Source organism: Rhipicephalus microplus, unplaced genomic scaffold (genome assembly GCF_043290135.1).
Source record: "Rhipicephalus microplus isolate Deutch F79 unplaced genomic scaffold, USDA_Rmic scaffold_14, whole genome shotgun sequence".
NCBI classification, from domain to species: domain Eukaryota; kingdom Metazoa; phylum Arthropoda; class Arachnida; order Ixodida; family Ixodidae; genus Rhipicephalus; species Rhipicephalus microplus.
In genome coordinates this window covers 22,503,616-22,516,555 of record NW_027464587.1, presented here as the reverse complement: position 1 = coordinate 22,516,555, position 12,940 = coordinate 22,503,616, and the positions used below count along the sequence as shown (strand labels likewise).

General features: G+C 44.6%; 1 protein-coding gene across 3 annotated transcripts in view; it reads right to left on the bottom strand.

The window, feature by feature from the left end:
* Nucleotides 1-12,940, bottom strand: part of Nadk2 (NAD kinase 2, mitochondrial) — a 144,177-nt gene that overhangs the window by 23,411 nt on the left and 107,826 nt on the right. For all 3 annotated transcript variants that reach the window (XM_075882917.1, XM_075882918.1, XM_075882919.1), the window contains one exon: nt 8,832-8,972. In XM_075882917.1, coding sequence (XP_075739032.1) covers nt 8,832-8,972 — 141 coding nt within the window. The remainder of the gene's footprint in view (nt 1-8,831; nt 8,973-12,940) is intronic.

Below are 12,940 nucleotides of genomic sequence, written 5' to 3'. Positions count from 1 at the left end.
GGTGGTTCATTATATCCATTGTGAGGAAATTTTCACTTTGTTAAATGAGGTTTTAAATACATGGGCATCTATAGAAATTTCAAGGGGAATTACAATTGATTCATTATTTCCATTAGGTCAATATAGCCCACTTCGTTATAACGAGGTTCTACTTAACACGAAGCAGCGCGAGAAATGAACGTGGGCTCTACCGCTGCTTGACAGTGGTGCTCCTAACATAAAATCAAGTGCACACGCATGTGCACTTGATTGGATGTTTTGGATATCGTCAATGTATGAGATTATAACTTCAACAGCAGCATGAAGTCCTTGGAACGCGAGAATCTGGTTATCAAACGAGTACGTGAGGCCTTTTGCGGACTCTCGCCCTTTTATTTTACAAAATAAACAATGACGTGCTTGTTGCACGTTGGTTTTGTTCCTACGTGTAATACCATATTTACTCGCTTTATGAGTGCACTCGCATAATAAACGCACCCCCAACTTCAGTCGTCAAACTTTGGATTTTTTTACCCACGCAATAAACGCGCCCCCTACATTCAATCCACCGCAGTCGCGCTGACCGATCATGGCGCCTACTTACCCTTTGGATCTCTTCATTTTTTTTATTATGCCGACTGCCCCTCCGCCACCTCAGCTCGCTCTCTCCTTCCCTTCGCCCGTTGTCGCATGCCGCAATGTTTTTTCTTTCAATCTATGCGCGGCACGCCCGCGTCTTCTTTATCTGTACACCACAGCGGAGATCGCGAATGCAAGTGTAGAGACATCGCAGCTGATAAGCAAGCAGCGAGCGAGAGCCAGCAAAGGTCACGAATCTGCCCGCGCCGATCGACGATCGCTTCCTGAAAATACAAAACTGGAAGGTCTCCACACTCAACGACGTGCATGCTATTTTCGAGCGACGGCGACAGGATTTGCTGTCGCGATGGGTCATTCGTTGCTATGGCGTTTCAGGTTTCTGGAAAAAAAAAAAAAAATAGCTTGTGACCCACAAAAGATCGTGAGGATTTCCACATCATGGTACTAGCACCTCTAATTCTCGCTTCACTTGTTCGCCGCGCGTACAGAAACTTCTCTTGTGGATGTGAGGCGGTAGCCGTATTTTGTTGTCAATCTTGTCATAGACCGTTTGTTTTGATGTTTTGGGGGTAGCTTGCTGCAATCTTGGTTACTTGCTACAATGCCAACAACGTCGTTGTGCAAGGTTGCCACAAAGTTGGCAAAGTACTTCGTAGCACACGCTTCTGGGTGCCCCTCAAGATCACAGCAGATACCACTGTTGCGATTTAACAATTGCAAGAAAAGATAGCCACAAAATGCTTTTATGGCGTGCACGGGTGGCACGAGGACAGCTTGCAGAAGATAGCGCCACCAACCACCGAAGATGAGTAAAAGGCAACAAAGAAGCTGTTTCCATATAGCCACCGCATGTGCGAAAAACTAAGCGACCTAACCTTTTTTTTTTGCATTACAGAATATTTTGTTCATCCCGAAAAAGTTGTCATGAAATCTGACCTGCATAATAAACGCAACCCCAACATTGCTCTGATTTTTCAAAGAAAAAAAAAGGTGGATTTACTGCGCGTTATGCGAGTAAATACGGCATTCTTTGCTGCGACTGGGCTATGTTTGCAAACAGGTTTCGTTTGCAATTAGTACATATATATGGCATTGGCGTACGTGAGTAAACCAATACAGAACACAACTGCAATCACCGTCGTGAACAGTGGCATATCTCTAGCCTTCTGCTATACTTGCACTCATTGGAGCTTTGGTTGCGGTCCCGCTGCAGAATGAGGTTGAATATCATTGCTCCGCAGAAGTACTGGCGGCCAATTTTTCAAAGCGGCAATGGGCTGTTTGCAAGAAGGTAAGGAATTCTCTCATTAGACTCGACTGCTGTCTCTAATAATTAAACCATTATTTATTATTATTTAAATACTGCTGCAATTACAGTGTCTAGCGATTTCAGGATTTTTGACGCCGTTCTGGGAGCTGCATAAAACTGCCCAGCGAGCCAATTACGGCTCGAGGGCCACAGGTTGCGGACCCTTGATATACAGGGTTTGGCGCAGTTTACATCAACTTTATCAGGTTGGCGCAGCAAATCTTATTCGGCACACTTTGGTGCAGTTGGCACAGGAGAAGAATCCCTGTGAAGTGAACCTTTGAAATGAACGTGACTTACAGAGATAGGTTGTTAATTTTCTCTAGTGGAAAAAATTGCACAGCACTTTCAAGGATCACAAGGAGTACATAAGTATTCAAGGAGTTTCAAAGGTTCTTTAACTTATGTTGTCAATATCAAGCGTATTGCAGGGTTTCAAGTGGCTGTGCAAACACAGACTGTGAGAGAGCAGTGGTAGATATAAAAGACTCATATTTAAAGCCTACATACAAAGTATGCGACTGTGGCGCAAAGTATGTGACCGTGGCAACTGTTGTTGCCGACTGAGAGGTCAGCATTAACAGGTCGAAGACTCCCAATGACGGAACTTGTTTTCTTTGCGTTCTGATAGTGTGAATTTTTTTTACATAATTTCCGTAATAAAAGTATGTCACCGAAGTTATGGTGAACCCCCGCATAAAGCATTTTCGCGTTGAGAAACCGCAGCGCTGCACGGGCTTGCTGAGTGAGGAGGGCGGTTGCCTAGGCCGGTCTAGGCAACACAAAATCCTTTGCATCGGCGCCAGCATGGCTACCACTTCTGCCGCCTGCCAGCCACAACGCACGTGTGAGGCCATCCTCATGAACTTTTACTGTGCGAAAAGCATTGTCGTTATCGAGTTTGCTGCCTTGTCCTTAAATCTAAAGGTTTATAACTTGAACTTTTGCCTTTGCTGCCAAACATAAGCTTGGCGGGCTTTTGTCATCATTGATCTCCTGGCGCGAACGCAGTATCACGCACACTTTTTTTGGTTCAGTGCTTGAGTGCGATCTTTCCAACGCCTGATCTTAGACAAACTTACGGCAACAACATGCACAACTGCAGGCTAGGCCTAATCAGCGTGGGTTGCATTGTCGTAATGGTTCAGCGAACTGGGAGCGCGGGGGTAAACACAGATACAAAGCAAAGAGGAGGCACACAGCATGAGCGCTCACGAACGCAGCACGTTCATGAACCATCACGAATTACCAACTAGCCCACCTTTCCATCCTATTGCAATGCATTTTCGTAGCGATCACCTGCAATCAAAGTTGTAGTATGCTACAGAATCAATGAAGCTCTTTGACGTGGCTGCACTTAAAAGAAAGAGATACATATCAGTAATGAAAACGAAGGTGGCACAAGTAGCACTTGAATGATGGTTTGCAATTTGATTGCGATGTCTAGAAATAGGGTGTATGCTTGTGAAATCGAACGATCGGCGTCTTTCAGCACGGAAAATTTCAGATGTGATTCGACATGGTTTCTGTGCATAATGCGCATAATCGAGGCGGTCTGAGTAGTAGGCGGTGAATTTCGGCGATGGTGCTTTTTTTCTTTTGTTAGATCCCCCCCCCCCCCCCTCTTTCACACTCAATTTTATTGCAACGCAGATCTTTGGGTGTTCTTTCAGCATTCGCAAAATTTAAATGGTTGTAAGCACCACGCATTGCATGCGTCAATGCTTGGACACACAAGGCTGCTTGCTCAACACGTTTTGCGCAACCGCAGCCCTTGAAAAATGTTCTGGAAGTGCGGTACCCGTTATAGTGCGGATATTTGCGAGTACAACCACTAATGTTATAAGTGGTCTATACTGTAGATGGAAATAAACGAAAAGAATCTTTACCTTCAGTGGGATTTCAACTAAGGCCTTCTGTGTAGCAGTAAGGTGTCCAGTCTTAAAGCTATGCTGATGCCTAAAAACTGCTGTGAAAATTTTGTAGATGAAGAATAACACAGCGCTAAAGACAGGACAAGAGACACAGACAAGGCGCTGGCAATCATCTTGCCCTGTCTTCAGCGCTACTTCAGTCTTCGTCTACAAAAATATGTACCAACCAGTCCCGTCAAGCACACTGTTTTGAAAAAAAAAAAAAAGTTGATAAATGAACAAATTTCAGTACAAGTCTTATTTATTTATTTTACATGTGCTAATACAAAAAGTCGCATTAGCACATGCAATATTACGAGGCAGAAGTGTATAATTGCACCAGGTAGCACACCAAATGAATGGTACAAGTGAGCAGTCGAAGGTCCACCCATCACAAAGTGCTAAGGCATAATTGACCATCATCAAAAAGGATGTGCAGCTGCGCACATTGCTTTACTAATGCACAGTGGGCACTCTGCAATTGCACTTCTAAAGGTCAATGTTACACAAACAAGCAGTCCTTTTCTGAAAACATCGTTCAGGTATTCACCGAGAAGCTAATCATGGCAACACAACGATATACAAAAAAATTCAAAGTAGACGTCGGGGTGCAAGTAATATGAGAAGTTCGGAGCAGAAGCTACCTTCACAGCACTACTACACAGTAATGCAAGAAAGGCAACATCACCGCAATGGGAGGGGATTCTATTTTCTTAGGAGGAACAAGATGAGAGCAGAGTGCGTGAAGAAATTAACGGGTGTTAAGGACGTCATAGTCCAAGTAGAGAAGAAGAAATGGTCATGGGAACATGACGCGAAGGCAAGATAACCGCTGGTAATTAAGGATTACAAACTGGATTCCCAGAGAAGGCAAGTGGTTGAAGGGGAGACAGAAAGTTAAGTGGGCAGATGAGATTAAGAAGTTTGCAGGTATAAAGTGGTAGCAGCAAGCACTGGACGCAGTTGACAGGTGGAACATGGTAGAAGCCTTTGTCCTGCAGTGGGCATAGTCAGGCTAATGATGATGATTTCTTCGCAGTTTGCAATTGGTTGGTGCTCGTTATATGCAGGGCGGCTTATACACAAGAAAGCAAGGTATGTATGTACAAATGTACGGTATAAACCGGACTATAGGTCAAGTGGGAATATAGGTCGACCCCCCAAGTTCAGGTTACCAAAAAAAGAAAAAAAAAAGAAAAAAAAAGAAAAAAAAGAAAACAACCCAAAACTGGTGAACCACATTTATTTACGAATTGAGCGCATCACACCCCGATCGTCGGAGCTCCCCTCAATCACCATCGCAACTGCTCCTGTTCGTCCGACGAAGCACCACTGTCTTCTGAAGACGAGAGTTTGTCGCTGGCCGCCTCCCACAGTGCGTCGTCTTCAGTGCTATCCAGCGAGTTGCTGATGCAATCTTTCTTGAAAGCATTTTCCACCATGGAATCCGGCAAAGAATGCTAGGCAGAAAGCACCCAGCCATAAACAGTCGCAAGCAGAGGCCTCTGTAAGCGGCCCGTCGGTGTCTAGGGATAGTCGCCGGACATCCACTCTTGGTATTCCAGCCGCACTCGGTCTTGGAACGACTTGTTTAGCACAACGTCGAGTGGCTGTAGGGTGGACGTCATACCATTTGGTATCACGGCAAGGTCCGTTTTCCCGTCGCCGAGTGCGCATTTCACTGCGTCGGTTAAGTGGCCACGATACGCATCCAACACCAGCATGCTGCGAAGACGCAGCAGTGCACCTGGCCGACGTTTCAACACCACTCTTATCCATTCGAGCATCATGGCCTCGTCCATGTATCCCTTTTTGTTGACGTGAACGACAACACCGGGCGGGAACACTTCCTTCGGCATTGTCTTGTGTTTGAAAATGATGAAGCGCGGCAGCTTTCTACCATCTGCCGTGCATGCCAGCATGGCGGTGAAGCCCGAGTGCTCGTTGCCAGTAGACGACAGCTTCGCATCCTCGGCGCCGCCCTGCCTGGAATTACAATAGGTATGATGTTGTGAGAGGAATATGGAAAGGGGTCATGGTGCCTGAGCTGACGTTCGGCAATGCGGTCTTATGCATGAGGTCAGAAGTTCAAGCAAGATTAGAAATTAAGCAACGTGGATTAGGTAGGCTTGCTTTAGGAGCTCACGGGAATACACCAAATCAGGGAGTACAAGGTGATATGGGATGGACATCATTTGAGGTCAGGGAAGCTAGCAGCAGGATAAAATTTGAGAAGCGATTGAGAGAAATGGGGGAGGAGCGTTGGGCTAGGAAGGTTTTCAGCTACTGGTATATGAAGAAAGTCGATACAAAATGGAGGAAGCGAACCAGGGAATTCACTGGTAAATACTTAGAAAACAGCAGGTGGCCAAACCAAAAAGAACTAACGGTTAAGAAGAAAGTGAAGGAAACAGAGACTGACATGTGGAGAATCGGCATGATTAAGAAGTCCGCACTAAAGATCTATCAAACTTTTAAGCAGGAAATTGCCAAAGAAAGGATCTATGATAATACTCGGGGTAATTCTCTACTGTTTGAGGCCAGAACGGGAGTACTGCGAACCAAGACATATCGGGCCAAATACGAAGGGGTAGACACAGTATGCAGTGCGTGTGGAGAGGAAGAAGAAACTGCGGAACACTTGATAATGTTCGGTAAAGGGCTTCACCCTATAGTTCAGGATGATGGCGTAGAGTTTTTCAAAGCACTGGGGTTTAGGGACAGAGAGGGCAAAATAGACTTTAAGCGGGTAGACTTAACTAGAAGGAGGTTATCTGATTGGTGGCTAAAGTCAAGGCACGAGTGAAAATTAAACCCTTCACTGCAAAGTACCCATCCAACTTTACTAGTTAAAGAAAAAAAAAGATAAATCTAGTGGTTAGTTCACTAATTATTACGGCTAGGTGGCGTTAGCCGCCGCCCGATCTAAAGGGTACAGCCACATCCATCTATCCATCCATCCGACGAAGACATGTCAAACCACACGGGGGTCTCATCGGCGTTGCCAATCTGCCCCATCATGTAGTCATTCTGCTCCCGAAGCCGGTTCACGAAGCGCTGAAAGTTTATGAGCTTGTCCTCGAACTCCACCGGCAACTTTTGACAGATAGATGTGCGCCACCAGGGAGAAAATCCTTTGCGTCGCATAAATCGACGCACCCAAGAGTTTGGGGCACGAAACTCTTCTCTCGAAAGCCCAGCTTCTCGAGCGAGTTCCATGGCTTTCTTGCGAACAGTATCCACGATCACTGGCAGCTAGCGCACGCGAACTTCCCGCACAAAGTCCGCTAGCTTATCCTCCAGCTGCGGATGAATGGCCCTTCGTCCACAAAACGACATTTTTAGAGCATTGCACATCTGCAGCTTCCCCCGCCCTCCAATAGCACACGTTTTTTTCCGATACACCAGAATGGTACTGAACAGCCATATTCCCGTTCGCTTCTGCAAACTCAACAACATCTAGCTTTAACGCAGCTGAGTACTGCCTCCTCGCACAGCTACTCATATTCAGTGAAAGAAAAAAAAAGACCACTAAAAATGCAGCACAATGTTAAGCAGAGCGAAAACTCAGAACTGATTGGAAGCAAATCACGAACAGAAAGAAAACAGACGGAGATAAAAAACAACCTGCGATTGTATTTGGATGCGGATATGGCCGCATCCGGCTTCTCAAGCACATGCAAGCCACATGTTGCCAGACAGCGTCGCACTTTCGGCTAGACACCACTATTTAAGACGAGGGGCGCTTTTAGCTTACTATTTTATTGAATATATCTCGACATATTCCAGTTTATACGGTATATATCTAGTTGAGCACTGTAACTGCTACACCACCACAGCGGATGGTATGGACACATATACGACTGTTTCACTGCAACACAAGTAGGTTGCACCGGGTCATATTTAAGAGAGCTTCCAATGATTCTAACAAAACCGTGGAGTATCTTCAAATTTTATTTATCGATAGCGGGCTATCGATAGGTAGACGGCTATCGATAGCCTAGTATACAAGAAATGCTCCACTACTCTCACTTATTTTCATAAAACACATACCATGAGTAGATCAGTGAATTCAACAAGGTACATCTCATATAGATGATGAATAAAGCAGGAGGGTGCGAATATTTGAGTTTCAAATTGAATAATACCTTACTGAATGATTCAATAAGACTTTCAAATACCTAACATTTGAAGTTTAGAATAATTTGATTGGATGATTATCTAAAGCTCAACAAAGTCCAATGGGGCAACCTGGTTACAGTGGGATGGCTGATTCTAACGTTACATCGGTAGAGAAGGCATCTTATTAAAAGTTGCACTGATTTTACAGAAGATGACATAATTTCTGCACAAACTTTCATGCCCTTCCCAGCATCACTTCCCAAATGAAGGCACAGACTTCTTGTGAAGCTTGGTTCAATAAAGCTACTACTACACCGTACCACTCTTTCAGGCACTCCGATCGCTCCAGTTTGAGTAAAAACACTGTGGTGAACCAGCGTCCCAAGATTATTAGGCCCGGAGCACCCATGGCATCAGATGAGCCGTGAGAAAAAAAGAAAAACTAGCTACCGCACTCCCTATTGTGAGCAGTTCAGAAATTAGGAATGGCGCTGCTGACTAAAATGACTGCTCTTACGCTTTCATGCCATAAAAAGCTGAAAATAAATAGGAAAATAAAACAAGCGTATAATAAACCTATCAGCCTGCTGTAGTGTCCCTCAATTTTTCTTTTGTCTTGCTGACTGTAACTAGTGCTACTAGAGTGAAGTAAAAGTACTATTCGATATTTTTGGTGACTATTCGACACTATTCAATTCGAACTCGAGAGATCAAGTTTCACTATTCCCTCAACCCTAGAATAAAAACCTTCATGCGAACAATGCACTCATTCGAAAAACTGAAACATCCTAAAATTTTTTAAACCTTTTATATTATGGTCAAAATTTCTTGCAACATACTCTTTTTTCACTGTGACAAAAAAAAAACACGGGCACAACACTTTCAATGCAAGCAAAGTCCGTGCTCACCAAAGACAACAGGATCCCGTATGGTGTATGCCATGAGGCACTTGGAGGGGTCGAAGATAAGCGAGTTGTTGAAATTCGTTGTGACGCGCTCAATGAGCTTTGGGTCCCGTGTTGGTAGGTCCACACCAGTCTCCGCAGTCACTGCACAGTAAGAAGGAAAGGGTCGTTAAAGAGGCACGAAAGAACGAAAATATTTTTTTGGGTATGCATAGTATGCACACGAGACAGAACTGCAACACAGTTTAGCAAGTGTCATTGTACGGTAGAATCAGGAACCAGTATTCAATTCAACAGCATACCACTCAAAGATAAACTTAAGAAGACTGAACGCAGGGCGAGTTGGTAATCCATAACTATAAAAACTGCGCGAAAAAGGGACAAGAAACACACTTCTGTGTGTGCCTTCTCTGTTTCTTGTCTATTTTTCGCACAGTTTTTGTAGGTATTACAGTGAAATCTCGGTAGAATGAACCTCACATTAACGAACTTTTCAGATTAACAAACTTTTAGAAAATCCCACGTCGACTGCTAATAGTTTCAATGTAAAATTATTTCACTACTACGTACTTCAGAATATATTAACGCCTCAGTACTGTGAACTTGTGTTCTGAAATTCGTCGCGACCACCGGAGCGGTAACGCCTTGCTTCTGGGAAGACACATGACGATGTGGAGGTAAAGAAAAACGAAAAGGCCACTTTCTTTTTTTTTTCTTTTTGTTGAAACACCAACACTGCAGGTTTACAAGCGAGCGCAGAGGCGAGGGCAACACGGGAGGGCAAGGTCAGCGAGGCAGAGCGAGAGTTGGGGAGCAGGAAGCATGGGCGCGGAAAACCTGAGACAGCGAGGGAGCAGAAAACAAAACGCAAAGAATTTTCTTTTTAGCACTTTTTTTTTTTTCTGCGAAAGAGGCGATGACAGCCGTGACGCTTCGGGTTTTTCTTTGGAGGCCTTGTTTTTTCAGTCGTGTTCATCTCTTTTCAGTGATTACTTGTCGCGTCCGCAAAGCAAGTCCGCGTTCGCGCTGCGGTGATACTACAAATGAGTTCATCTTTGCTTGCGATGAAAAAGCGGAAGCAGTTTTCGCAAAGCGAGACAATGAATATTCTTCTGCAACTGGAAGGCATAAAGCAGGCTGTACTGACTAAAAAACTGAATTGCACCAGAGGAATGTGGATGAGCTGGGGACCTTCGCGCTGCAAAGTTGGTGCTGCTCGCGTAAAAAAAACAAACAAACACAGACTTCTTTAAACATGCATTTTTTGGTGTTGTGCATTTGTTGTTGTTTTTTCTCGTGAAAAATGAGGACCCACCGTTGTAAAAGTAAGTCGTTTTGGTCGGTGAAAAATAAGTATCTATGGTTAATTCTTGAGCTTTCACTATAATGACCTTTCAAAATAACGAACGAATTTTTGCAGTCCCCTGAAGTTCGTTATACCAAGACTTCACTGTAGTAAAGTACAATTTCCCAATCCTTAAAAACACCACTGCTGTAAAGACATGACACTTGGTAAAAGAGAAAACATGCGAGGAGAACAGGCGGGTGGAGACACCACCTTGAGATTCCCGCACCTAACACCATGATGTCGAGATTTTGAAGGCATCTAGGGGGTTTTATGTAGCTTCTAATTGATAAACATGAAGTATATTGTTATCTGTGAGTGCCACAGACCTAGCATAGGAAGTCTTAGAAAATTTCATTGAGCCAATGTTGCGAAAATCCAAAAGTGCATTTTGAAATTTTTGACGTCACACATGGAGATTATGATATGAAGTTCTAACCTTGATTTTCTCCACTAATTATGAACTTATGATAAAGAAACATATGGCATTGTAGTTCTACGAGTGCAGTGTTCGTCAATCTCTACCAAGTCACTGCTTATCTGTAGTACTATCCCTATAAGACGCAGTACATTAGGCAATGACAGCTTCAAACTTGTTGCCATGCTCACCTATTCTAGACGTGGGGTTTCATGTGCAATGCTGCATTCTGTAGGCATCCAAAACACAACAAGGAACAGTCACTGTCTCCAGGGCACCTAGGCTACATGTCATTTGTTTCAATGTGGCCTGGTGCTTTCTTATGATTTTGATTACGTCTTAACTTTTTAGTTTCGAGTTCATAAGGGTTAACTAAATGTTACTAAGCAAAAAAAAGGAGCTAGATAAAGGGGCTTGTGCTGCACTTTGATGCACAGTATGCACACGAGACAGAACTGCAACACAGTTTAGCAAATGTCATTGTACCGTAGGAACTAATACTCATTTCAACAGCATAGCACTCAAAGATAAACTGGGCCTTGTTGGTGCTAGTAGTTCATTATGAAGGAAGGCTGAAAAGAGACAAGGATAAGGTAGATGTGACACAGGCGCTGAAGTGCAGCTAAAATTTATTGAAAGGCACAAGCCCAGACACACACACACATATACAGCAGCCAACCTAGTCACGTAATGCACCATAGCTTCTGCACATGGCTGTACACAAAATAAATGCTTTAACACGGCAGCGTTAAAGTGTTTACTTTGTGGACAGTCTTTTTTTTTTTTTAGCTAGTATATGGTTCATTATTTTTATATGATATCCTTACACACATCACTTCGTCATGATTACTTATTTTTGTAGATCCTGATTGCATTGCTGCGCAGATGACATGGCATGTTACGTGACTAGGTCAGCTGCTGTAAATGTGAGTGTGTGCTTTCTTGCGCTTCCAATTTAGCTGCAATTCAGTGCCCGTGTCTTGTCTTACCTGGTCCTTGCCCTTTTTAGCACTGTTGTTCTTTCATAATGAAAAGCAAAGCACTCGTTCAGTGTAATCAATCGTAATTCCATTCACATTATGAATTTAGCCTTGATTATTCTCCTCCATAATACAAAACTGCCCATTATGCTGAAATTCGCTGCTCTTACGTGTTGTTGTGTCAGTACAGTCGAGCCCACTTATAATGAACCTGCGCATGACGCGGCATCCGTTCGCTGTATCCCGAAGTTCGTAGTAAATGAAACACAGCTTTTAAAGAAAGTTGCGAGTGAAAACACAAACTTTTTTTGCCCCAAAAAGTCTGTGATGCACGTGTTTCGAAGAGCAGAAGCGATAAGGGCGGTTTTGAGTTCATTTAAAATGGCAGGCTGCTCGTTCGCCGAGCCCTGTGGCATAAGGTGCATGAGGCACTGGCTCCAAAGCTTCGTGGTTCTCGCAATCCAATTCTTCCAAATCGCTCTCACCGTGTATTTCATTCACAATGCCTCAATCCATGCACAGTTCCGCAGTGTCGGCATCATCATCGGCTGTAATTAAATCATTGCAACAGATGTGCCACCCACTCTCCAAGGTCAGTCGACGACACACTGCCACGAATCGCCACCGCAGTGGTCCTGTTCGGAAACTTCAGGCTTGGCATCGGGCCCGACGTCGATGAAATCGGCCTCGCGAAAACAGTTTCGCGCATATGTAGCCGTCACCGCCGCCCACCCAAGCGGTCACACTTTCAACGTTTTGTTGAGCGGCACGAAAAAGTGCGTTAGTCCTCCCGTCGGCCATCATGACCATGCACGCACACCAAGCGCGAGCAAGACGCGCACACGCGACGCATGTGCCAGAACGAGTGGAACAGCTCTGGGCGCATTTCCAGTCAGGAAATGAAACTAATTCAAGCCAGCGTGGCGGGTGTCGCGGAGCGGTGGAGATGGGCGAAGGGTTGTGATCAAGAGAGGAGAGCAGACTTGCGAGAGAAGAGAGAGTTAGGATAAAGAGAGGGGAGGATGCGGCGAAAGGGCGACCTTGAAAACCAACACACACGAGAAGGAGGCAGGTTGGGTAGCTTGCATGAAAGGGCCGCAAAACTCGCACGTAGAAAAACTTGCAATGATTGCCTGGGTGCGCAGAAGTCAAAGCATGGCCGCCTGGATCGTTGCACGCGGCGATGTTCGAAGAATAGGCGGCCGTGGTAAAAAAAATCCTTTTGTTGCGCTGGCGGGTTTGCGTGGCCTCACGAACTTAGATATTTCGTGATTCATTCCGCACAAATTAACAGCCGTTTTCGCACTTCCACATGTGCGCGAAAGGCATGCTGAGCCGAGTGCGAAGTGAGCGAGAACAAGTTCAAAAC